The sequence below is a fragment of the Alligator mississippiensis genome, chromosome 12 (genome assembly GCF_030867095.1).
Source record: "Alligator mississippiensis isolate rAllMis1 chromosome 12, rAllMis1, whole genome shotgun sequence".
NCBI lineage: Eukaryota > Metazoa > Chordata > Crocodylia > Alligatoridae > Alligator > Alligator mississippiensis.
In genome coordinates this window covers 35,104,583-35,132,211 of record NC_081835.1, presented here as the reverse complement: position 1 = coordinate 35,132,211, position 27,629 = coordinate 35,104,583, and the positions used below count along the sequence as shown (strand labels likewise).

General features: G+C 48.7%; 1 protein-coding gene across 6 annotated transcripts in view; it reads left to right on the top strand.

Moving 5' to 3' along the window:
• ATP2B2 (ATPase plasma membrane Ca2+ transporting 2) overlaps positions 1-27,629 on the top strand; it is a 1,183,685-nt gene that overhangs the window by 1,089,063 nt on the left and 66,993 nt on the right. For all 6 annotated transcript variants that reach the window (XM_059716030.1, XM_059716027.1, XM_059716026.1 and 3 more), the window contains 2 exons: positions 5,638-5,744; positions 6,887-7,078. In XM_059716030.1, the coding sequence (XP_059572013.1) occupies positions 5,638-5,744; positions 6,887-7,078 (299 nt within the window). The remainder of the gene's footprint in view (positions 1-5,637; positions 5,745-6,886; positions 7,079-27,629) is intronic.

The window sequence follows — 27,629 nt, the reverse complement described above, 5'->3', positions numbered from 1 at the left end:
ATTGCACATTATTTTTATACAGTTTTCACCCTAATGAGCATGGATGTGAGTAGATAGGTACCTGATTTGGTAGAATTTCCTAATAATTTTGCAAGGCTGAAACCTATAGTTAGTGTTGTAGTACATATCATTAAAGTAGAATTGAATTTAAATTCTTCCTATATTGTCTGAGTCATGTCTGTGATGATCCCAGAGCAAATGAGACCAGATGAATTTTTAAAAATAACAGCACTCTTTTCAAATTTGTATCTACCTATAAATTCATCACTATGAACATGCTCATTCAGCAGTAGCATAACTAAGGGGGGTGACTGGGACAGCAGCCTTATGTGCTGCTTTTGGTAGGTGGGGGGCAGTAAATAGCAGCTGCTGCGATGGCAGCTGGCCAAACTACTACCATCAGTGCCAGAGCAGCCACCGCTGCCCCCTGCATTGCTGCTGCCTAGGGCATGGAGCTGCCATGTTATGACTTTGTTATTCGGCATTTTTTTAAAGAAACATTTTACATAAAAATAGTACTGAAATTGGAAAAAGGCATCCTTCCCAGAATAATTGCTCTCAAGACCTTACTCTCTGACACACTTGAGAGCAGCTGAAGAAAAAGTACTACATTAGAATAGTAAAAAGAGGAACTTTCAAGAAGGTGAGGACATCTTTGTAAATTACATAAAACAAATGTGACTCCTGTTAGCCTCCCTAGGCACAGACAGAAGTGCAGTTCCCTACTTTAACTCATGATGCTTCACAGCAATTGCTGTTGGGTCCTGAGGTTGGGGGATTAAATTGTAATTTAGAGTGGCTGTGAGTCTGCAGCCACTTTCCCCTAGCCTTGCCTCTCCTCCCTCCCAGCCCTGGTGCTGTCTTCAAAAAGGAAGCAGGGGAAGGGAGTGGAGGAAGCTCATTCTGGGCGTTGCCCAGCTGGTGCTGGAGGGTCGGGCAGGTTGATTGGAGCCCCCACCCCAAGTCAGGAGGCTGACACAAATTAATGAAGGTGCTCTGCTTTATCATAAGGGTTCAGAGCTCAACCCCATGTAATGAGGTTTCTGACTGTCATGGGATCAGGCTCTTTTAAAGCACTCTGCAGCATGCACTTCTGTAAGGGCACAGCTGTAGAGTACTTTCAGTGGCTGATTGCATGACAAAATGTCACTTTTGTCAGTGCCCCCTGTTAGCATCTGATTAAGGCTGGTTACACTGTCATTCAGAGCCTTGTGGAAACAATTAATTGCACTTTACAAATGACTTAACCAATTAACCTTGATCTGTGCCATACACTTATCTTAGTTTATAGCAACATTTATAGAACTTGTGGGTTGATGCCTCCCTGTAAGGAAGTCAAACAACCTTGTGCCCCCTTAGTTCAGCCACTGCTGCTGTTTCCCTCATCTCTGATAGTCTTGTGACCCCCTAATTCTGCTGCCACTGTTACTTCCCTCACTATTGCTTCCTCCTGTGGGTGGCAATTGCTGGAAAAGAAATTGGTGACAATTGGGCAAAGGGGATCAGCATCTGGGGAACTGGCAGCAGTGGCTGAAGTAAGGGGGTGCGAGAGAACTGGCACTGGGGAAAATGGTGGCAGCTGCTGAACTGCAGGTGGAGTGAGAGTGGTTGAAGTAGGGAGGTCCTACCAATTGCCACTGTAATTCCCATGTGCCCTCTCTCAAGAACCTTTCATGATTTCCTGGGCTGTATGCAGAATTTAGGAAGCAAATCGAAAACTGCAGTCCTGAAATCCTACTTTAGTGGCTACCTAACTGTGGAGGTGCCAAAATGTCTCAGGTCCCACTCTTTTTGGCCATTCATTTCTCAGACACCAATAGCTTTTATTTCATGCATATCCAAAAATGCACTTGGATGCATTTAGTAGAGCTGTGCAAAATTTTGGCAGACCTTTAATTTCAGAGGTGTTTTGGCCTGTTTTGAAATGGAAGGCTCTGAAACATCTCTGGGACGGCAGCCTGCTGTCATCCAGCGCATATACCTTGGGGCCAGCGCTCTGTGGGAGGAGTCTGGCACAGCCCTGCAGCCCTCCTGGGGGGTGTGGGTCCCTGGATCTGTGTGCAGGATGACAGGGGGCTGCTGCTGCTGGCTGGGCACCAGCACCTGAGGCTTTTCAGCACAGCTCATGCTGAGCACAGCCAGGGGAGCCACAGGAGAAGCCCCCGTGGCTGACCTGCCCTGCCCATCCGCATCCCCCACCCAGCCTCCTAGCACTTAAAAAATTAAAAAAAAATTGCACTCACTAAATCTGGCAGTGGCTATCAGGGCCCCTGAGGGCTCATGGCAGAGCCCCCCCATGCAGCTCGGAGCAGTGGGGGGCAACAGGAATTGCTCCCCCTGCTTGGCACTCACATGGCAGCTGTGCCATGGCAGGGGTGCAGCGTGGCTCGGCAGGGTGCCGCACACTGTCTGGGAGCTGGTGCTTCTGGGGCTCAGTGATGCCAGCCTCCATCTGACTGCTGGAGCCACCCCAGCTCCCTGACAGTGTGCGGTGACCTGCCGAGTCACACTGCACCTGCACCATGGGACAGCTGCCACGTGGGTGACAGGTGGGATCCCTGCTGCCCCCCCACTGCCCTGTGCTGCATGGGAGGGCTCTAGCATGAGACCTCAGAGGCCCTGATTGCCACTGCCAGAGCTGGTGAGTGCAGGGCTTTTTTTTTTTAAGTGCTGTGACTAGGTTGGGGCCAGTTGGCTGGGGGTTGGAGGTGGGCAGGGCAGCCAATAGGGCTTCTCCCGCAGTTCCCCCCACCTGGGGAGAGGCAGGCACAGCTGGAGGAGCTGTGGGAGAACCTGCATCTGCCCAGCTGTGCCTGCCTCTCCCTGGCCGATCCAAATCTGAAACAGCATCCAACCTCTGAAACAGATTTGGCCAAATCAAAACGGACAGTAATCCAAAACACTGAAACGAATCACTGTCCTCCAAAACACCCAAATCCAAACTCGAAATGAGACATAGTGGTTTTGCACAGCCCTAGTGTTTAGACCACAGCCCAGCCTATTGTGACAGAGCTGCTCCCAAATCCCCCCTCCCACCTGCTCCTGCTGGCATGTGGCAAACCCAGAACTGCACCGGTGAAGCCATTCCCCAGTGGTTTCTCTCAAATATATAACAGTAACTATCCAATACTTGTCTATAAAAAGCCCCCCCAAAACCCCAAGCCCTTTCATTATCCAGCCTGGTTTTCATATGGAAGTAAAAGTTAGGGTGAAGATGATCCTATGACTAAAGTACAGAACTTCCTGTCCTTTGGCAATAGCTCAATAACTATATGTAATTTCCTCCATTCTGTAAGGGGTCTGGAGAAATAATTCATACTATAAACTTTATCTTTTGAGATTTCTGGAACAATGGTAGCATGAAGCACTCCTCCTCCTCCTCCTATTACAACAACCCTAAAATATGTTAGTCATCCAGAACTTTATATTTATAAAGTCATGGGCTGAGGAGGGAGAGATGGGTTGAGGTAGTCAACCAAAGACTGTGGTGCTGATGTCATCATGAAGGCTTTGGCTTCCACAATCACAATCTGCTCTCTGGTGAGAGAGGCAGTGGTCTGCTGTGGGAGAGATGGTCTCCACCTCACTCTGCTGGGGAGGAGGCTCTTCTCAGCCAGACTGGCTGACCTGCTCAACCAGGCTTTAAACTAAGCCTGCCCAGGGTTGGGGGAAGCATCACCAATGCTAGCCCTCTGAGCAACCCTTGTAAATCCAGTAGGCTGAGGCACTTAAGGGAACCCACCCCTACCCTAGCCCCGGGATGAGCTGTGGGGAAGGCAAGGGCCCCCAATGGGACATTTTCCTGCCTGTACACCAATGCCAGGAGCTTGAGAAATAAACAGGATGAACTGGTCCTCCTGCTAAACAAGAATAACTACGACCTTATAGGGATAATGGAGACCAGGTGAGACTTCACCTGTGACTGGGCCACAGGTATAGATGGCTATACCCTGTACAGGAGTGAGTGATCATGCAGATAAAAGAGGTGGGGGTGTAGCCCTCTATGTCAAGGACAGCTACATGTCCCTCCAAATCAACATTGACACCCAAGAGGGATGAATGGAGTCTCTCTGGGTCAAAATATGTGGGGAATGTGGCTCAGGGGACATCATGGTAGAAGTCTACTATAGACCTCCTTAAACAGAAACAAGAGCTGGACCAGGAATTCTCCAGGGAACTGGCTGAGCCTGCACGCTCACTGATCACCTTTACTGTCCATTGCAAAGCTGGCAAGTCAGTTAGGAATACTGAAGTCCTCGACTTCAGGAAAGCTGACTTTGACAAGCTCAGGAGGCCCATTGTCGAGGCCCTAAGGGACCACGAATCAATGGGAAGAGGAGTCCAAGAGGAGTGGTTCCTCCTCAAGGGAGCGATCCTGACAGTACAAGAGATGAAGGGATGGCCATCCCATCTCAGAGGAAGAGTAGCAAAAGGGCACAGCAACCCCCTCGCTCAGCAGGGAACTCGAGGACCTCCTATGCCTCAAAAGAGAGACTTATGAAGGATGGAAGGCTGGATGTACCACCAAGGAGGAATACTCAGCACTGGTCCGTACCTGCAAGGAGTGGATCAGGAAAGTCAAGGCTGCAGCTGAGCTCTGTCTGGCTTCACATCAAGATATGCAGGGAGTAAGAAAAAAAAGCAAGGGTAACATTGGACCCTTGCTGAACCAAATGGGACACCTGATAACTGATACTCAGGAAAAGGCCAACCTGCTTAACGAGTACTTTGCGTCGGTCTTTCATCAGTCCAATGGGACCGCCCTGCCTAGCAAAATGTGGGATGGCCAGGATGAGGGCATATTTATACCCATGTGGAAATAAGTTTAACCAGGCCTCTGACTTGACTAAGAGGAGAGACAAAGAGGGAGAAAGAGAAGAGAAAAAGATGCTGATGTTTCAAAATGTTCTAAGATAAGAAAAAACCTTCATGCCTTGTTTTGTCTTGATATATTAAGCTTTGTGTGCAGATTTCAACCTCCTCCTCTCCTTCGAACTAGAAGCTGATAACTGTTCCCAAAACATAGTGTTTTCTTTCCCGAATAAGTAAACTGCTTACGTGTGACAAACAAATGATCAACATCTTTCTGTTTCTCTCAAGGTTGCTTTGTCTGAACCCTGAATCTTTTCTCACTGTCTAAAGTATAAATACACTTGTAAACTTGTAGATGTCCCAATTAAGGGCACAATTTAGGAAAGCACTTGCATGCTTACTTTAGGCAGATGCTTCAATTTATTCCCATTGAACAAGACACTTCAGATTGTGCTCAAATCATCTGGAATTTAATTAGGGAATTGGGGTCTAAACAGATTATATCACGACACAACAGTTCAAGTAATAGACATCTTCAGCTCTTACAGGCATCACATAAAAGGCTGATCCCCATACTCTTTGAATTTAATGAAAATTTTTCCAGTGATTTGACAGGCTGGAGGACCGAGCCCTATATAATCCTTAGTCTTAATGTCAAGTGGCATGTTGCTTGCCACATCATTTTTCTCTGAATTAAATCTGTTATTCTCTTTGGAATTTGTGATGTGTTATCCTAAACAGATATTTTATTTCAGAATGGAACCTGTTTATTTGAAAGTAAGTATTTGCTACTGCTAACAATGTACTGTTTTTTATTTTTTGCAGGTATTATTGATAGCACACAGGTGGAACAGAGGCAGGTTGTAGCAGTGACTGGTGATGGAACCAATGATGGACCAGCACTTAAAAAAGCTGATGTTGGCTTTGCAATGGTATATTTTGTAACATATCTTTTTGCTGCTTTTGTTGTATTATAGGCTTGCCAAAAGGAAGTTTCTCTGTTTATACTCTGTTGGTAGAGAATAAAGATGTATGTGCAGAAGTTACAGATGTCTGGCAGTGGTTTTAATTATGAGATTTTTGTGACACTTCAGAGCCCAACTTTACCTACAGGGATAAACAGAGAAATCTTGATTAGCTTGATTCTATTTTTTAAATCAAAGATAAGTATTGAACACATGCAGAATCCTAATACCACTTCAGGAAAACTGCATCTATTGCTCTTCCTACTAGCAGAAGAAGAGGAGGTAGGGCATTAGTCTGAAAATCCACCTTCAAATACCAGATTCATAGATTCATAGATGCTGGGGTCGGAAGGGACCTCAACAAATCATTGAGTCCAACCCCCTGCGTAGGCAGGAAAGAGTGCTAGGGTCAGATGACCCTAGCCAGATGCCTATCCAGCCTTCAGATGTTAGTCCTTTCTATATTTTTTGGCAGCTTTTCAGTTGAATCTGAAGAAATTTTTCATTCTGCAGATAAAAGCTGCTGCATTTACACTGATTTGTACAATTCCAGTTTCTATTGGCAGTTCTGTTTGTATATAGTAAAATATAAAACAACCCCAAAACTGCAATCCAAAAGGAATCACAGAAGCTTCTAGAGGTTAGCTCCCTCATTTGCTGTCAGCTGATATCTTTATACTTCAATGGTTTATGTCCTTTTGCAGCAACACCTGGTTAGAGCAACAGCTATTCACCAGCAGCATTTCCCCTAGAAATATTTCCTTACCATGTATCCAGATGATGCTCTCTACAACAGCAACAGTTGCTCTGAAGCAACAAAGCACCTGTGTGTTTCTACTAACAGGCATTGACTGACACTTAAAAAGTTCATCATAGACTGTCCCCTAATCTTTACCACTTTCATCTCCTTCTTGTTCTAAACTTCCCCAAGCCAAACCAAAGAACAACTTACTGCCTAGCATGTCCAAGAGGCTGAATGTACTCAGCAATTACTATAATTTCATGCTACCATCAGTATGAAAATGTACTGTGGGGAGACCTATTTTTTAGCTGCTCCTTATACTTTCCTGTAAGTAATTTTTATTGTAATTTTCTGCAATTTTTTCCAGGGTATTGCAGGCACAGATGTTGCAAAGGAAGCTTCTGATATCATTCTTACAGATGACAATTTCAGTAGCATTGTGAAGGCTGTAATGTGGGGTCGCAATGTCTATGACAGTATCTCCAAATTCCTGCAGTTCCAGCTCACGGTTAATGTTGTCGCTGTGATTGTTGCTTTCACTGGGGCATGCATTACACAGGTAAGAATGCAGAGACAAAAGAAAACAGGGATATTAGCCTGATGATTGACTAAAGAACCAAATATTTTTACTACTTTTCAGCATCTTATTTGTCACTCCTACAGTGCTTTTAGAAAGAAGATTTCCTGGAAGTCGTTAATAATAGGTTACAGTCATATCTAGATTTAAAGACAGTATCAGTCATAAACATATGTCCAGAAATATTGCTTTCCATAAAGTGGGGTATATGCTTGCTAATATATTCAGTCCAGTTGCATGCAGTCATTTAGAAATAATCTTATCTAGAAAATTTTCTGCTAGTAATGAGAAAATTATGTGTGCTTTAAAATGGATCCCTGTGCTTTCTAATCCAATTAACCATATAAAATAAGTTTTAGCAGCTAGACTTGGGTTTTTCTGGTTAGTTTTTAACCAGAATAATCCATTCTAATTGCTAATTGGAGATATGACTATCCTAGCTCAGATTTTTTTAGCAACAATGTTGAGTTTTACATTCCCATTGGGACAAATGGAGCGAAAACAATTACCTTTTTGCAGTTTAGCAAAGCACTTCTCACTTGCTTAAATACCCTACCAAAGTAGTCTACTAACCCTTAGTAATGGAACCAAATGACATGTTTAAATGTTCATTAACAAAAACTCTCCTCACATTCAAAGCAGACTAACATATTCCTACATGCATTAGTGGTCTGGTTTACCAGATCTCTAAGATCTGCTACAACTAACAGATAGGGGGTGCATCTGCACAACACATGCAATTAATGTGAATTAATAAACATGGGTGCATATCGCACTGGAGGTTATTACTTCTGGGCACTATGTTTATATATGCAACCGGGACCGCAGCATGCTGACCTGGGTTGGAACAGCCCCATTTGGCACAGAGCTCAGGGGTAGGCCTGCCAACCTGGGGCTGCTCCACCCCGAGTCAATATGCTGTGGAGGGGCTGGCTGGGGTACAAGGATGGTCCAATGAGGAGCTAGCCAGCAGGCAGCCCCCTGCATTGTAGCATTCTCATGCCCCATCCAGTGCCATCAGTATCTACACATGCATTGCTGCACAGAAAATAATGCTCCCACAGGATAGTACTTGTATTTACAAGTACTAACCTACGGTGGTATTTATTAACTTACTGCAACCTGTTAGGGCTGCATGTGTAGCTGCAGAGACTTTATTGTGGAGCTAATTACCCAGCTCCACAGTAAACATCTCTTGCGGACACACCCAAGGTAATGTAGCTACATCTCTTGCAAAAAGCATGTAAAAAAACCCACAAAAATGCCACTTTAAAACCACCACTTCCTAATAAAGAAATACTTATTAATGCTTATTTTAAATTAAGTTTAATACAGCAATAGGGAAGTACTTTGTATAATTAGTGAAGCATGAGAGGTCTCTTTCTCCAGAAGAAAAAAATCACTGATATCATTTTTAGCATTTTCAGTATGTCTCCAAAAATAACATATTCTTTAAAAGAAACCTATGCTCTATATGGGCACTGTTACAAAATCCTAACACTGACAGAACAGATGGGGAACATCCAGATAAGCATGCCACAAGAGGCACCCTGGGAACAGAAAAATGTTCCCCATCCTGCATATTTGCAGTGTGGACTCTAAATTTGATACCAGGAAATCCTGCCTGAAAGCATGTGGGGCACTTGGCAGGACCTGGCTCTGCTCGACACGCAGCCCCTGCATGCAGTGCCAGGACCACAGAGACAGCAAAGAGAAGACCGGTTCTGCCTAAAGGCGCATCCCCCTGGTCCGGGCGTGGCTGTGCCCATGCTATGTGGCACAGGCAGTGCTGAGGCTGAGGAGGCCAGGGCTGTGCCCTACTGTTGGAGGGCTCTGCCAGCAGTTGGCCCTGAGAGCCCAACTGCAGGTGCTGCTGCTGTGGGTGGAGGGGGGGCTGTGAGCCCTGCGGTGGGTGGTTGGGGGACACACCTCTCCCAAGCAGTCCCTTCCACCCCCACACAGTCCCTGTCCACCCATATAGTTCCCACAGACCCATACAGTGTCCCCCCAACCCACAGTACCCCCATATCCACAACCCCCCCAAATCTACCCGCAAATCTCAAACCCCTAAACCACCCCCCAAACCCTCCATCCACATACCCAACCACAAACCCCAAACCCCTGAACAAGCCCCATACCCCCCACAAACCTAATCCCCACAAACTCTACACCCATCCAAAACCCCCTAGGCCCCCGACAAGCCCACCCATCCTTCCACACCGCTTCCCCCACAAACCCCACATTCCACCCACAAATCTCACACCCTGCATGGCCAAATGGTATGGAAAAGAACCTGCTGGTAGGAGCCATGGCTGCAGGGGCGACTGCCACACTGCAGCCCTGCCTCGTGCCCACACTGGTGCTTGGACATGTGGCCCCAGACTGGGGGGCCTCCTGGTCCCAGGAACCACATGGGGGGTGTGATGGGATGGGAGAAGGGGTGGAAGTGACAGCAGGGGTGTGTGTGACAGAGAGATGGGGGTCAGGGGTGGGGGAGCGCTCCAGGTAGGAGAGGCCCCCCAAAGCTGGGTTTAGAGCAGCCTGTACAGGGAGAGGCTGGCTTGAAAGGGAAGGGGCTTGCCAAGCCCAGTCCCTGACAATCAGTCAAGGGCTTTCCAGGAATGACGTGGGGATCACTGGAGCCTGGGCACAGGTGCAGGGAGCAGAACAGCAAGAGCTGGCACTGATCAGAGCAACAAAATAGCAGGTGGAACAGCTGTAGGTGGATTCATGTCCTGGTGCTGGGATGGAGTTACTGCCAGGAGGGAGCAGGCAGGGTTGCAGGTTAGGAGTGAGGGACACTGGCAGGGGTTAGGAGGGGCTGTGGGTTGAGAGTGAGAGGCAAGGGCAGGGGCAGGGCACTGGAATATCAGTACTGCTCAGCACCTCACATCTTGGTGAGCAAGGGGGGCAGGGGCAGCTCTGATTTTTCTATGATAAAAAAAAACAAAAGCAAATGCCAAAGTGATAGATATTAAGAATTTGTTTATTTTGCTGATATAGGCACAGGTAGGCTTCCAAATTGCTTTAAAATTGTAAATATATCAATAAAACATTGCCCAGCTGATCTGTCTATATGTAGTGGTGTTTCATTTTAATCATGGAAGAACATGGATTTGGGGTATTTTAATGAGAGAATTTGGGTTTTTTTATCAGAGAATTTGCAATTTTTAAACAAGGAACACCAGGATCTCTGCTGGTGAGACAAGTGCTGAGACCCGAGCAGAAGAGCCTGCCCAGGATCAGCAGTCAGGTGGAGGACAGATGAGGTGGCTAACTTGGCCATTTGGGGCCAGGAAGACATGCTTTGACAGTTCAACAAGCCACTGCATAAAGCACATCTTCTGGGTGACAGCTGCCCAGATGTCAGGGTGGGGGCAGGAGAAGACATGACAGCAGTTCTGCACAATGGCCAACTGTGCAGACATGGCCCACTGGAAGCTGGCCCAGAAGTGCAGGAGGCTCTGCTACGGTGTCCATATCACAGCCCAGGTGGCCGTGCAGTCCCCGTCCGCATCTGGCAGGAACATAGCCATGAGGCCTTTTGCTGTCATAGGTGCGCAGCAGGTCACAGCCAGGCAGCAGCCCTCACTGCCAGACTTCTGCAGAGGATAGAGGGTGCAGGGGCCATTCTAGGTTAGGGCTGCTTCAGCAGTCCAGCTAGCGCAAGGGCCTGTGTCCCCAGCCAACTGGCTGGACTTCAGAAGACACCTCAGACTGCCTGCTGGTTATTAGCTACACAGTAGGTGTAGACTCATAGAATTGCTATTTGAAACCAAAGACCTAGCCTTTTTTACAAAACTGAGAAATATTTAACTCATCCCCAGTTACTCCTATAAATTAATAGGTCTCAAATCTATTTGGTAAGGTATGGAGATGTATGTTTTTCCTACTGGATCTGGTTAGCAACATCAGAACAAGTGCACACTGTTGTCCTTGTTAAGTTCTTCTGAAATATGTGAGCATAGGACTGTTGTCAGTTCTAGTCTCTTTGGAGGAAACAGGAGTGCCTCCAAACACTTATTTGCATAAGTGAAATAGCTGCTGTATGTTCCCAGTAGTAGTCTAAGTCCCCTAGCTCTCTTGGACCTGCTAAAGCTGGTGCCCCTCTACAGTACCTTCTGCTTGTTTATGTTTTACTGTGTCTGTGGTGACTGGAGTGGCATCATCATGGATATGAAGGAAACAGAGGTTCAATTACTTTGGTTTTTTCTTTCAAAGTATACATAGGGAGAATATTTAGCAGGAAAGGATCATGGCTAGTAACTTAAAATATGTATGAACAGTAACTAAAATATGGCAACTATTTATGCAACCTAGAACACAACAGCAAACAATCTGGAACAGAAATTATTATTTTCATAATATCATGGTAATGATGTTGTGGTTAAAACTGAGATAGTAATTTCCCTTTGAATACTTTTTATAGTCAATCAATAGTAACTGCTGCAGCAAATTCCTTTTAGGATGATTTTTTTGATAATTGGTTTCCAGTATGTTTTTCCTATTAGTTTTGGGAGCCTGACAGAAAATTAATGCCATTTCCTTAAAAGGTATAGTTCCCCTTTGCACTTATTGAAGTCAAACATCATTGCACAGCTAGTCATTTTTTTTTCCTGTCTAGTAACACTTGTGCTACCAGACATTTATAATATAAAATAAATTATAAACTTCTCAAACAATGTGCTGAGCATACACAGAAGTGTGTATTCCTGCCACCAATCATTCAGGGCCTAGACAGAAGTGCAGCTCCCTGTTGTAACGCATGGCACATTACAGAAAATGCCATGAGTTACAACTATCCCGCAGACCCAACAAACATTCACTGTTGGGTCCCAGGGGTTGGCAGATGAGCTGCAGTTTAGAGCAGTGGTGTTTCTGCAGCTGCTGTCCCCTAGCAATGCCCCTCCCTCCTCCTAGCCCCTGCACTGTTTTCAGAATTGGAGGGTGGGAAAGAAGCAGAGGGAGCTCATTCTGGGGGTTCCCCTGGAAATGGGAAAGGCTTTGCTAAGGAGAGGAGTATTGTTCCCTTCCCCTCCTCCCCCATTCCAAAGACAGCATGAGGAGCAGGGCTTGCCTGTGTCAGCTGAGCCCTGCTCCAGGCTGTGCAGACACGTGTTAATTAATTAAGATGGTTCACTTTAGAGGTCCCTCATATAATGAGGGTTCAGATTGCCATGCAATTGGGCATTATTAAAGCGCTTTGTAGCAATTAGGGCTGTGCAAAATTTGACTTGCTGTTTTGTTTTGATGCTGTTTTGACTCATTTTGAGCTAGAAACAGTAAAATTCAAATGAAATGAAGGGCTTCAAAACAGCCTTGAAATGCAATGAGGGCAGTCAAAACATTTTGAAAGTTTTGAAACATTTTGAGTTTTGAAGCTGAAGATGGGCTTGCCTGAAGGGAAACAGAAGGTGACGAGATGGAGTGGGAAGAAGCAGGAAGGACCGCTCTGATATTGGCTGTGTAGCTGGTCAGTGACTGTGATCCTTCCCTGAGGTCCCTTCCAATCCCAGTGCTCTGGGGGATGGATGGAAAAACAGCATAAAAAGCAGCATTGTTTGAACTGAGCTGTTTTCTGCCTTGCGGTCATTTACTGAGCTGTCTTCCAGAAACTGAACAGCACCAGGCAACAAAGGCTACCATTCATTTCTTACTTGCTAGCCTAGCAAGTGGTACTCAACAATATCTTTTGCTTTAGCTTCTATAAGCTTTTATTTTATTATTGTATTCATTGATTGATTCCTTTCAATTTATTCCTTCCCCAAAATCCTCTTTTTGTTTAGTCTGTTTTGATTCTTTTCAAATCTGTGCTTTCTCTCAGAGCGTGCATTCCATTCGCTCTGCAGGGAAGAATAGCATAATTACATTTCATATTATAATATAGAATTTATATAGGAAAACACATACATACTAGGGCTGTGCGAAATTTTGCTGTCCATTTCATTCTGACAATGTTTCAACCAATTTTGAGGTCGAAACAGCAAAATCGGAATGAAACAAAGGCTGTTGAAATAGCCTCGAAACAAAATGAGGCTGCTCGAAACATTTCAACCATAGACTGGGGATGGGAAGTCAGTCCAGCTGGGCTGACTTCCCATCCCCAACGCAATATCTGGTAGGGGGCAGGAGGCAGCCCAGCTGGGCTCCTTTCCTGACCCCTGTGCTACATCACCCTGGGGGTAGCAGCCCAGCTGGACTGCTTCCCGGTGCCCCATGCTAGATTGCGCCAGGGCTGGGAGGCAGTCCATCTGGGCTGCTTCCCTGTTCCCTGCTCTAGATTGCACCAGGGAAGCTTCCTGGTGCCCCACGCTAGATCATACCGGGGCCAGGAGGCAGCCCAGCTGGCCTGCTTCCCCGTTCCCCATGCTAGGTCATGCTGGGGGTGGAAGGCAGCCCAATGGGGCTGCACCCCAGTGCCCCGTGCTAGATCGGCATGATCTAGCATGGGGGACGGGAAAGCAGACCTTCTAGGCTGCCTCCCACCCCCAGCACAATTTAGCGCAGGGGACAGGAAATCAGCGCAGCTGGGCTGCCTCCCGGCCCTGGTGCAATCTAGCACAGGGCACCAAGAAGCAGCCCAGCCAGGCTGCTTCCCACCCCTGCGTGCTCTAGTGCAGGGGACAGGAAAGCGGCCCAGCTGAGCTGCTTTCCGGCCCTGGTGTGATCTACCACAGGGCACTGGGAAACAGCCCATCTGGGCTGCCTCCCACCCCGGTGCGATCTAGCATGGGGAAGCAGGCCAGCTGGGCCGTCTCCCACCCCCAGCGCGATCTAGTGCAGGGCACTGGCATGATCTAGCATGGGGGATGGGGAAGGAGCCCAGCTGGGCTGCCTTTTACCCCCTGGCGTGATTTTGTGTGGGAGACAGGAAAGCAGCCCAACTGGGCTGCCTTCCACCCCCAGCACAATCCAGCATGGGGGATGGCAAAGCAGCCCAGCTAGGCTGCCTCCTGGGCCCAGTGAGATCTAGCATGGGGCACCAGGAAGCAGACCATCTGGGTGCCTCCCACCCCCGGTGCGATGTAACACAGGGGATGGGAAAGCAGCCCAGTTGGGCTGCCTCCACCCACGAAGTGTTGTAGCGCTGGGGATGGGAAGTCAGCCCAGCTGCTCTGCCTCCCCGTCCCCAGCAAAACTCTAAACAGTGTCAAAACAGGCTTTCTGTTTTGATGGAACAGAATGGAACAGCATATTTGACTCCAAATGAAATTCGAGATGAAACACTGTTCCCTCGAACTGTTGAAACTCAAGGTGAAATGGAACAGTGCCGTTTCGCACAGCCCTAATACATACATTTATATATTGTTATTTTTATTACATAAATACATACATACATTATACAAATACACATGAATACAATTATCGTATCTACATATATTATATAAATCAGATAGATAATAGGGCTGTGTGAAGCTTTGGTCCCTGATTCAGTTTGGTGGAGATTCGGCCTTATTCCATAGCTAAATCTCCAAATCCAAAATCGAAATAGGAAACCCTTTAATCTCTCTGAATTGATTCAGAACCCTCTGAATCAATTCAGAGATTCAGAAAGATTCAGTGATTTGGACATAGACACAGCTTTACATGTGATTTCTACATACTTCAAGATACCAGGCACCTCATGAATGCTGGGATGCTGGGCCACATGGAGCATCCCATAGAAGCACAGGGGGTTCCCCAGCGTGCTTGGCAGCAGACCTGGAAGTGGACCAGAAGCACTTCCAGTCCACTTCCGGGACCCCTGGGGAGTGCACAGGGGGACCCTCCTGTGCCTCCCTGGATCAGCAACTGGTGCCTGCTGGGTCTAAGGGGGCACCAGGATGCCTATTGCTGATCTGGGGGAGCATGGCGGGGCCCCCAGTGTGCTCCCCGGCAGACCTGGAAGTGGACCGGAACTACTTCTGGTCCACTTCTGGGTTCATCGCTGAGCACGTGCCCCCCCTCCCCATGCTCCTGTGGGATGTGCCATCCACCTCAGTATTGTAGCATTCATGAGCTGCACCTGGTACCTGGAGGTATGTAGAAAAAACATTTAAAGCTACATCTGTGTCGGAATCGCTGATTCTCCAAATCAGCATTGAATCTTCAAATTCAGCTTCAGCCAAATCGAATCGAGGACAGTGATCCAAATCAACAAATCAAATCACTGTCCCTGATTCAGGCCAAATCCTAATCCAAATTCGAATCAAATAGGGCCCGTTTCGCACACCCCAATAGATAACATTACAGAAGATGAGACACACCAAGGCAAAGACAAGACATTATGAAACAAACCATGAAGTGTGTTGGAAAGGCAGCTGGCAAGCCTTCAGGGAGGGGCAGAAGAGGGTGTAGATAGAAAGCTGTAAGTTGCCTCCCTCCCAAACTGAGATTCAGCCTCTTTGCTACAACAAGCAGGCATGAGGCTTCCACTAGTTGTACAGGCAGCAAGAAGAGGGGAGCAGTGCCGGTGTCACTACCTGTGCCTGAGTCTGCATACCCTTCAATAGCACCAGCTGTATCCCCATGCCACTACCACCATGACAACAAGCAGCAGCACCAACATGCTGATCTCCTCCACCCCCATTTCACTTCCCGTGCTGAGCCTTCCAGTGCCAGAGGGAGAACTTGAGCTGGATCTGGATCTGAGTGCCCTAGCAAGGGAAATTCTGGGGAAGGAGGGGGAATCATTTGAGTTTGTGCTCCACACCCTTCAAGCTTCCCCTAGAATCAGGTCTCCTTCCCCAGAAGGCACTTCAGAGGAGGCTGAGGTAGAGGTTGCAGAGGCAAGTGGCTCAGCTGAGTCCACTTCTCCTATTGCTGTGCATCTGCCTGCTGAGGAGGGGAAAATTGTAGCATCCACAGATGCCCCCACAACCCAGAAGCAAGTGGGTAGTGTGGTCTGGGATCATTTTGGGCTCGTAGATGATCCCACGTATGCTATCTGCCTGCACTGCCAAGCCAAAACCAGCCAGAGCAAAGGAACAAAACACAGGAGCACCATAGGGATGCTGATGCATCTCTGTAGGCAACATCCCTTTGCCCTTGATCCTCCATAGCCTAGCACCAGTGGGAGTATGGCCAAAGGGAAGTCCCCCTGTCACTCCAAAGCACCATTCTCCCCAAAGCAGAGGCAGGCCACCCTGGAACAGTGGGGGAAAGGCAGACAGAAAGTGGGGTGCATTGCAAAGATGAGTGAGATCACCCAAAGCACTGGGGAGATGCTTGCTGTGGATGGCCAGCCCTTCTGCTTAGTTGTGCAGCCAGGGTTCAGGTGGCTCATGGCGCTCGTGGCCCCATCATACCAAGTGCTCGTATGCACCACCATAAGCAGGTCAGTGGTAACCTCCTTGTATGAGGCATGCAGGGAGTACTTGAGGGAGGAACTGCACAAGGCAGGTCTACGGGTGGCTTTACACTTCACCTCAGATATCTGGAGCAGCTGGGGTGGAGATCATGCATTCCTCTCCCTCATAGGGCACTAGTCAGGGCAGTGATGGGCTCTCCTTCAATCCGAGGTGATGGATAAATTGAAAATGGCAACAGATTATGGGAGCCATGAACCACTTGGTGCAGGGATGGCTCATTGGGCAGGGCAAGCTCACCCATGGGCCCCATTGTCACCAACAATGGGGCCAATATGGTCAAGATGGTCCATGATGCCAACTTTGTTGGCATCTGCTATCCAGTACATAAGTTCCAACTCATTGTCAGGGATGCCTTGGAGGGGGACAGAGCTGCCAGTGATGGTGCCAGCACCACCAGCAAGCTCATTTCCAAATGCAGGAAGGTGGCAGGCTACTTCCACTGAAGCATCAAGGGGGCAAGGTGCTGCAGGACAAACAGGCAGAGCTGAACACCCCACAGCACAAAATCACTGGAGATAGTGTTGGCAGGTTTTGCATGTCTTGTCATGGCATGGTTTGGATCTATTCTGTGTGTCTTGGGCTGTAGGAAGTTGGCTTCTGGTGATGAGATTAGTGAGGCAGTGCTTCTTTGAATTTTAAAACCAGTTTTCATAGACAAGCCTATGAACTGCACTTCATCAACCTCCTAGGTAGTAGGTACAGAAACTCATGGACTCAATTTAGACATTGGAATTCTGATACACTATAATCTGCCAGACATCAGACTCCCCAGGTACCGCTCCACTTTTACCTGCGCTGCTACATTCCCCCACCCCAGCCTGTCCCTCACCCCCTAATGCCTCCATTTCCATTTTCACTGACTGGTTTTCTTGCTTGTGTTTCATGCCAGCCTCTGGCTTCTTCACTATTTCTTCCATTCAGGAAGAGCACACACACCAACTGCAGGTGCTTCCTTAGCTTGACAAAGGGTTTTTCAACCTGAAACCTTGCTAAGATATATCCCTGTAACTATTCAGTTGGTCTACTCAATGATACCAGATTAAATTGATCCAAAACACCTTGTCTGCCAGTGCCATGTCCTTAGACCAACAACCCTAGCACCTGTCCCCGGTCAGCTGACCAGAAGGTTGCAGGGTGCTGGGCACATCTAAGCCTCAGGACTGGGGCTGGCAGGTAGAGTTCTCTGGCAGCTGCTGGAGAAGAAGCTCCTGTAGGAGAGAAAAGAAAGGCTCTTTCACAGGCTGGCTGCCTCAGATGCTGCTGGGGCTACTCTGCTGCTCATTAAGTTATTATTACCTGTTGTTATTTAAAGTGGTAGACTGAACTGAGGCTATAGGGGAGGAGGAGGCCTCATTGGGGCACACTACCATGTCATGTAGAGGCCCCAGCGCCAGTGAGGGTGCGCCTTAACACACTAAGTCACACATGTCATGAGTTTTGCTTGTCAGCAGCTTGAGGTGCAGTTTCCCAGAAACCCCTGCACCTATCTCCTTAAAACCTGACAAGGTTCATGGCCTCAGAAGGGCTACCATGCCTGCAGTTTTCACCCCACTACACCTTAACGTACACACGTGACACAAGTTTTGCTTGTCAGCAGCTTGAGGTGCAGTTTCCCAGAAACCCCTGCATCCATCTCATTGAAACTTGGCAGGCTTTGTGGCCTCAGCAGGGGCTACAATGCCTGCTATTTTCACTCCCCTGTGCCTTCACACTTCACAAGTTTTGCGTTCAAGAATTTGAGGTTCAGTTTCCCAGAAACCCCTGCACCTACCTCCTTGAAACTTGGCAGGCTTCATGCCCCCAGAAGGGGCTACCATCCCTGCTGTTTTCATCCAAATTTGCCAAAAATGAAAAAGTTATAGGCAGTTTCGTGTTTCCCTATTATAGCCTATGGGCGAAACTTCAAAACAGCGTAAAAACAGCGAAACAGTTTTGACAAAGCAGAACAGTGCTTCAAAATTAAATGAAACTTGAAATGAAACACTGTCCCATTGAAACAGTGAAATGGAAATTGAAATGAAATGGTGCTCTTTCACACAGTCCTAGTCACCATACACTTCTGTCAGTGCATGGCTGTAGACTGCTTTCAGTGGCTGATCTCATGACAAAGTGTCATATCTGTCAGCACCCTGTGTCTCTGTTCCAATTCTGTGTAAGCATCTGGGTGCATATATTCAGAATTAGATCAGGTCCTCATTGTGCAAATCGAACAAGTATTTTGTCCAAATGGCTTGTAACTAATATCTCTGCACTAGGGCTGTGTGAGGCTTCGGACCATGCTTCGGATCCAGAGAAGCTTCAGACGCTTCAGCATCTGAAGCAGCATGTCTGGATCAAAGCACTGGCTTCATTAGGCTTTCCAGAGCAGTTCAGAGCTTCCAAACTGCTTCGGAAAAGCTTTGGAGCCGTTTCAGAGATCCAGCCATAGATTATAATGGGGAATCAATGAAATATCTATAACTGTGTTGTTTTCTGTCTAATTTGGATGAAACTTGCAGGGATGGTAGCCTCTGCTGAGAGCATTAAGCCTACCGTGTTTCAAGAAGATAAGTGCAGGGGTTTGGGGGAACTGCACCCCAAATTCTTGAAAGCAAAACTCATGTCATGTCTATGTGTTACACCACAGGATGGTGAAAACGACAGGAATGGTGGCCCCTGGTGAGGCCACGCAGCCTGCCAAGTTTCAAGAAGATAGGTGCAGGGGTTTGGGGGAAACTGCACCTCAAGCTGCTGACAGGCAAAACTCATGACATGGATGACCCTGTGTGTGTTAAGGTGCAGTGGGCTGAAAACTGCAGGAATGGTGGCTACCATCTCTGCAGTTTTGACCCCACTGCAGCTTAACACATACATGTGACATGAGTTTTACTTTCAAGAATTTGAGGTGCAGTTTCTTCCAAACCCTTGCACCTATCTCCTTGAAACTTGGCAGGCTTTGCAAAGTAACCAGGGGCTACCACGACTGTAGTTTTCACCCCCCCCCCCCCCGATATAACACATACACGTGACATAAGTTTTGCTTTCAAGAATTTGGGGTACAGCTCCCCCCAAGCCCCTGCATCTATTTCTTTGAAACTTGGCAGACTTCATGAGCTCGGAATATGCTATAATCCCTGCAAATTTCATCCAAATCAGACAAGAAACAACAACGTTATAGATATTTCATTGGTTTCTCATTACACCCTATGGCCAGATCTCCAAGGCAGCTCCAAAGCTTCAGAGCCACTTTGGCCGGATCAAAGTGGGAAACTGATCCAGAGCATCTGAAATGGCCAGATCTGAAGCTGGATTGAATAGCTGCGTACTCACACAGGCCTACTATGCACCCTTGTATATCCTTGTACTCATTTCCTCTAGGCATTTTCTTTTTCATGTACAACCATTCAGCTAAAAATGCACACCTCCCAATACTTAATGCATCTTTGTGTAAGTAGAATCTTATGCAACTTTTTAGTTCTGTGATGAACTACAAGACCTTTGCTATGACAAAATAGGAAAGCCAAAGAAATAATTCCAAAGGATTTAAAATTAGAAACTAGCAAATATACATTTATATGTACAAAGGTTGGAAAAAGTGTACGCTGGTCTTAAATAGGCAGACAAGGTTCCTTGGGTGAATTTGATATCTTTTATTAGACCAACCCAAATGGTTGGAGAATAGTTATTAAGCAAGCGTTCGGGTTCAAAAACCCTTCGTCAGGCTAAGGACGCTGCAGCAGTTGCTGCGTGCTCTTCCTGGATGGAATGAAAAGTAAACAAGCCAGGGGCTGGGCTGGGCTGGGGAGTCAGTTGCCAGGCAGACTGTAATGTATCAAAAATCCAATGTCTATGTTTAGTCCCTGATCTCTAGTATCCAGCAGGTTGATGAAATGGAGCTCATAGGCTCGTCTCTGGGATGTGTTGTGTAAATTTCCCTTGAGGATCAGGACTGAGAGATTGGAGAGAGAGTGGCCCTCCTGTGAGAAATGTGCCCCCACCGGTAATTGGGTAGCTCTGGGAAGACTTTTTTAAGAATAGGGTCTTTTTCTAATATGGGTTGCAATTTTTTGAGGATTTTCCGTACAGGCTTCCCAGAGCCACCCATCCTAGCCTTCAGACAAGCACCAAACCTCGCCAACCTCATCACCAGAAGCAAACTTCCTCAACCCCAGAACACACCAAAAGGATCCAGACTGTGCCATGACAAGAAATGCAAAACCTGCCCCCACATCTCCACCACCTCCACTATTACTACACCCCACAACAGAGCCATCAGCATCCCAGGATCTTACAGCTGCACCTCCAGGAATGTAGTATACCTCATCCAATGTACCAAATGCCCTGATGGAAGATATGTAGGAGAGACCAGACAACAAATGTGCACCAGAATGAACACACACCGGAAATCCGTCAAAGACAGAAACACTCAATTACCGGTGGGGGCACATTTCTCACAGGAGGGCCACTCTCTCTCCAATCTCTCAGTCCTGATCCTCAAGGGAAATTTACACAACACATCCCAGAGACGAGCCTATGAGCTCCATTTCATCAACCTGCTGGATACTAGAGATCAGGGACTAAACATAGACATTGGATTTTTGATACATTACAATCTGCCTGGCAACTGACTCCCCAGCCCAGCCCAGCCCCTGGCTTGTTTACTTTTCATTCCATCCAGGAAGAGCACGCAGCAACTGCTGCAGCGTCCTTAGCCTGACGAAGTTTTTGAACCCGAAAGCTTGCTTAATAACTATTCTCCAACCATTTGGGTTGGTCTAATAAAAGATATCAAATTCACCCAAGCAACCTTGTCTGCCTATATCCTTAGACCAACATGGCTACAACCTAAACCCCTGGTCTTAAATATTAATTTGACTGAAACATTTAAATTCTTAATAAACAAGGAAAGCTTAAAGCTGTTGTTCTCCAAACACAGAATAGTTTTCAATGACTTTGAATATGGATTTCATGCACAGCAGTTCAGCATTGCACTACAACTTACTCTGTTTTTACCTGGTCTTTTGGCTCTCTTGGGCACAGAATATAATTTTATTCATAGGTTAAAATTCCGGTTAATGTTAACAAATTACACTTTGCATGCCATTTCATCTGATCCAGGGTAAGAAAAGTGCTGATTAGATACTAGCATCTCTTTCATGCTCCCTAGATGTCATCTTCTCTCAAAAACTTCCCTGCAATTCAACACTTCAGAAGTTTCTTGATGCTTTCAGTAAGAAAGATTTCCTTTCCTAATTTGACATATCTTTTGAGTATTCCTGCTCAAAGAAGGCACAAACCAGATATAATTTTTTGTTTTCTAATCATCTAGCATCTTAATGTGCAGTGTTCTGGCCTTCAGTTTATTAGATCCCATAAGTTTATATACAGGCATGATCCTGCAATGGCATCTGCATTGGCACACTTCTATAGCTGTGGAGTTCCAGTGAAGTCCAGGGGCTCCAGTTTCCTGGGTACAGTTGCAACATATTAGCTACTGTTACTAATGAAATGAGGCTTCACAGGAACATTCAGGTGTTGCATATATTGATACCATACATGCAGCATTTTTTCCAGTGAGTACTGACCCGGTGACTTAAAAAGACATAGGGAAATGCTGGTCTTGAATTATTTTCAAATAATGCAGACTAGCGTGTCTAACCATTGGCATGCATTAGAAGAACCCATTGGCATTCATTAGAAGAACCCATGGCATGTTTTGTAACGGCAAAAATCATGGTATTGTCCAAGCCAAATCCACTGTAGGGAGTTATGACTAGGGTGATCATAAGGAAAACTGGGGCATCCAGAACTTCCAGGACACTGTTCCCCTCTTCCCACTCCCCTAGTCAATGGCACTGCTGTAGTCAGTGGCAGAGGCCATGGCACAGGAGCACCCTGGTGCACCATGCCACTCCACTCCCCTCCCCCTTCTGCCAGGCTATGCCTTGTGCCCCTGTGATTCCGGGACTCTTGTTTTAATTTTGACCAACCAGGTAGGACTGGTCTTTGAAATCTAGGACTGTCCCAGCCAAACTAGGATGTATGGTCACTCTAGTCGTGACCTATTTCATTTTTTTCTGTAGTGTTAATTATATATTTTATTTTTCACTAATGCTTCTGAATCACATGTTTGTAGATGAATGCTGATGGAGAGAATTTACTCCCATTCCTTTTGGGAGGGGGGGAGTTTGTGATTCTGGTTCAGGCATCCCTTGAGGTTTATGCATTTTATGGTGGACAGACAAAATAATTATAGTATTTGAAAGGGGATGGGGAACTTGTCACTTATGAGTGTCTTTGGGCTGGCCCATTCTAACTGTTTTGCCTGTCTGCAGTATGTGAAGATAAATTGCAACAATTGAACCATGAATGAAGCAGGTGATAAATTATTGTGGTTTTAGCTTCCATTTACTGCAGGATAAAGCAGACGGGGAAAACAGCAATAGGTATTCAGTTGAACTGTTGTAAGTACCCCTCCCCTTCAATTTAAATTGGCATAATTGTTTTGGCTGTCCACATTTTTCATTAAACAGTAATAACAGCTCCACAATAAATCTGGGAGAATCCCCCTTCTGGGGGTGTGCCCTCATCACAGGGTTATGCTGTGTTTGCTTATGCTCTCTGGTACACTGGTCCCTGGAATCTTGCATTCCTTGCTGCACGGTGACAGAACAGCAAAGATGGAGAGTGTCCCTATTCCAGACTTGCCTATGGCTTGGCAGCTAGGGCACTTTCCTGGTTTTCATGCCTCAGGATCTTTACATTTGAGACACCAAATGGAGGCCCAGAGAGCCAGCACAAGACCCTCGATGCCCATACCTGTGCCTACCAGCCAGGGCCCCAACTGGTCCAAGGAAGAGACTGGCAACCTTGTGGTGTTGTAGGACAATGCAGAGTTGCATCCCCAGTTTGTGGAGGGCAACTGCTCTAATGCCCAAGTATATGAAGGGCTGTCAGGCTGGATGCAGGAGTGTGGGTACAACCAGTTGGCATAACAGTGCTGCATAAAGGTCAAGGCCTTGTGGGCACAGTGGGTCACCATGTCTAACCACAGTTGTTGGTCCAGGAGTGCCCACAAGTCCATGCCCTTTGTGTGGTGACTGGTGGAGATTCTTGCACCCCGTGACTCAGGCCACAGTCATGCTGTGTACAGCAGCATGGGTGATCTGCCTGAGCCTTTGCCTCAGCCTGGCACTCACGGTGACACATCACAGGAGAAAGGCCCCTTGGGCATTGAGCTGCCCATCCTGTTGAGCCTTCTGCCTTCAGTCTCCACTAGAAGCTTGGGGATCCTGGGCCAGTACCTGCCTCACCAGCTCCATAGCCCCAGCATAGCCATGAGGTATGGCTGGCCATGGAACCACCATCTGCCACCAGTGCCAGCTCCTCCCTGGGTGGGTGGGGGAGGGAGCTGGCCCAGCACCTGTATGCTGCACCCTGCTGACCAAGGACTCTGCCTGAAGCCGCATGCTGTCACTGCCAGACAGGTTGACAGCCACACCAGCTCTGGCCACATGGTAAGGCCTGCACTGGGGGAGGGCCCTTCCTGCCCCTGCCCCCAGCACCTGCCTCTGCCCCCCTCCCTGCCTGATCTGACCACACTCTCCTGGACCTGAGTTCCCTCCCCACAGCACACAGTGAGATGGGGGACAGTGCAAAAACTTTATTGAGCATCCCATGCCCCCAAAGCTAATTGGGCACAGGCCTCTCCAGCATGTATTGATGCTGGCAGCAATGTCCTCCTTGGGTATGGAGGGTAGGGATGTGTAGTGCAGCCACAGGTAGCCTAACATGTGGTGGCTGAGGTTGTGGGGCAGCCCAGGATTGTTCCCTATGCTGTCAAAGCTCAGGGTCTTGTGCTAGGTGTACCTGGGGCACCATGGTGATCATCATCAGGAGGGCATAGTGGGTCAGGCACCCTTCAGCTTGCACAAACAGTTCCTCGTGCAGTGCCCGTGACACACACAGCTGGGGTAAGCTCAGGGTGCAGCTTCACCTTTGGAGAGTGCAGCCCCAGCTTTGGAGAGGCCCCCTAAAGGCTGGGCAGGGGTGCAGGCAGCTCCTTGTCCTAGTCATCGGGGAGCCCCACTCCCCCTGAGCCCAGGCTCTGTGATCTGGGAAACAGCACAGGAGAGTAGTTGCCCTGCAGGAGGAGTGGGGAAGGAGTGGGGTCTGGACCCATAGTAGCAGGTGCTGCCAGGAACCCGCCTTGTCCCACACCTGGAAGGGGGCAGGGGAGGCAGGATGCCCATGGCCAGCACCCAGTGGCCTGCCAGCCTCAGGGGAGTGAATGGGGAGGAGGTGGGGACTTGGTTGGTGGCTGCCTAGGCCCAGGCTTTCCCCCCACTATTTATCAGTCCCTGGGCACCTGGCATGCCTGACTCCCAATCTGAGGCTGGGCAGCGCATGGCCCCTGATACAGAGCATCTTATCTCAGAAATGTTGCAAACTCACACAAATAACTTCTTTCTCATGGCTCTGCAGGTCCTGCAGCTGCACATGGGGAAGAGGCCACAGTTCACAGTGGGGATGCAGCCTCAGGGTCACCACTGTCCATAGCTGGGGCCCTGTGGGTGCACCAGCTCTGCCAGAGGTGGACCCAGAACTGCACAGTCCTCCTGGAGCAGCTGGTGGAAGTGTCAGAGGACTGGCTGGAGGACTCAAGGGCCTGGCAAGTGTGCAACATTGACTGTGAGGATGCACGGGAGCACACAGACAGGGAGTTCTGGGAGCAGACCCTAGTCCTGGAGCACAAGCAGGTGGAGGCACTGTGGGAGCAGAACACCATCCTGGTCTGGACAGTGGAGGTCCCAGAAAATGACCACTGGGTGGTGGACACTGTTCTGGCCCTGGAGGTCACTTTCATGTGCCCTCTGCCTGGCCCCTGACCCTAGCCCTGCCTGCCCCCTGGCAGCCACCCACTGTCCAGTAGCAGGCCCCCCATGATCCTGGGAGGAGGTCCTGCACCACCTCTGGGAGGCAGGAGCTCTTGGCCTGGCCCCTGCCCTGGGTGCCCCACCATCCAGCTGTTCACATTGGGCCCAGGTCCGCTGCTCAACCCAGTTCCACACAGGTGCAGAGCTAGAGCTGCCTGTAGTGGGGACAGGACTGCACACTGGCTATGCTGGCCCTGGACATTGGCCACCAGAGGGGGAGCCACTCACACAAGTGGGGCACTAGCTCCCATTGTCCCTGGGTGAGCACCCTACCCAATGGGCTCGCCGCAGTGCCTGCACCCATGGGTGAACATCTAGAGGCCAGGCTTCTGGTTGCCTGTCCACGGGCTCTTTCCCCTAGGTGCCCTGACCCCAAGGCCCCCCACGCCAGGACAAAACACAACACACTTTGTAAATAGTTTGCACAGGGAAGAGGGTGTTTTATTGTTGGTGGGTGGGGTGGGTGCAGAGGGTCTCTGTTTATTGGGGGAGGTGGGGGATGGGGGGCTCTACTGGGGAGGTAGGAGAGTCTGTTTGATGTGAGGGGAATAAAAACAGTTGTTCTTGTGAGACATGTCTGCAGTGAGCATGGTGCTGGGAGTGGGGGCCATGGGCAGTTGTCCAGGTGGGCTATAGTGGGGAGTGCAGGAGGAGATGGTCATCCAGGGCCTCTCAAACTTGGTGCCTTGGCTCCTGGTGGTGGGTGTTCGGCTCACCCTGGGCCTTGGCAGGGGGTCCACTGCTGTCACTTATACTGCAAATGGTGCTCCCAATGCTAGGCAGCCTATGCCCATTGTATGTCCTCTGCCTATTCTGCCTCCTCTGCTCAGGTCTCACAGAAGAGCTCCTGCCAGGTCTGATAGATACTATGCAGCATGCGGGCTGCAGTGATGACCTGGGGGAGGTTGTCCTTGGCATGAGGGTGCCCCAGCATCTCCCTGCTGTGAGGGTGCCCCAGCGTCTCTTCAGATGTCCAACGGTGCACTCCATCAGGACATGGGTCTTGCCCAGGCAACAGTTAAAGTGGGCCTGGTAGGGGTCCAGATGCCCAATGTAGCCAGGGGAGGAGTGAGGGGAAGGTTCCCCAATAAGGAGGTGCAGGACCACCATGGCACCAGCTGTAGGTCTGGCAGCCCGGCGTGAAATACCCACTCTCCACCAGGCCCAGCAGGGTGGAATTCTAGAAGACACAGGCATCATGGGCTCTGCCTGCTTATCTGGCACTCACATGCATCAAGGTGCCTTAGCGGTCCACAGTGTCATGGAACATCATGGATGAAAACCCCTCAGCTGTAGTAGGGGTGGTCGCCATGGGATAGGCAAGTGATGGAGATGTGGGTCCTGTCCAGGTCCCAATGCACTGGTGGAGTGCATGCAACCCTGCCACCACCATGAAGAGGTCATGCACATGGAACACCTTGTTTCCCATCATGTCCTGGAGGGCCCCGTACATTTCCAGGATGGCCTCCCTGGCAGTGGCCTTGCCCACCTCAAAGAGATAGTCCACATATCAGAAACTGGCTGGAATGGCCAGCTTCAGCAAGGTGATAGCCAGCCATGTGTCTGTGGGGAGGGGCGGCTGCATGGTGGTGTCCTGCTGCTCTAGGTGCAGATGGAGCTGCTCCAGGTGGTCCCAGAAGGTAACCCAGTTCATGCGGAATTCCTGCAGCCACTACTCATCATCCCAGGTCTGCTAGACTATGTGTAGTCACTATTCCTGGCTGGTGCGGTGGGCCCAGAGGTGGGGCTGGAGACTGAGGAGGGCAAGGGTGGTCCCAGCAATGGTGTCCAGGACCATGTTGGTGGCATTTCTGTTGGGGTCCAGCCAGCTAGATGGTTTCCAGGCAGCGTGGCAGCCCTGGGATGACATAGTGGGGCTGGGCATGCATTCACTGCATTTGGGGGAGCTGGGAGAGGCAAGACAGCCATGGGCCAGCCGAGGTCAGGGCAGCAGGGCAGCAGGGCCAGGGCGGTGGCCAGAAGGACCCCCAGGCACTGGTAATTGCTGCCAGGGGCATGGGCTGGAGCAGCCATAGTGCAGGGAGGCAGAGGCGGTGAGGAGAGTGCTCCTGCATGTTGCCCCTGCATTGTGCACACTGCTCCTGGCCAGGGAAGTTACTGGCCAGGATGCAGAAAGCAGGGCTGCCTTTTCAATAAAGCTGCTGGTTGCAGGAAGTTTGGTGCTAAGAGCTGCAAATCTGCTTCCTAGTCCCTGAATGTGTAAACACCTGCCTGGGAGCATTTCCTCGCAGGTAGTTTACTTGCAAG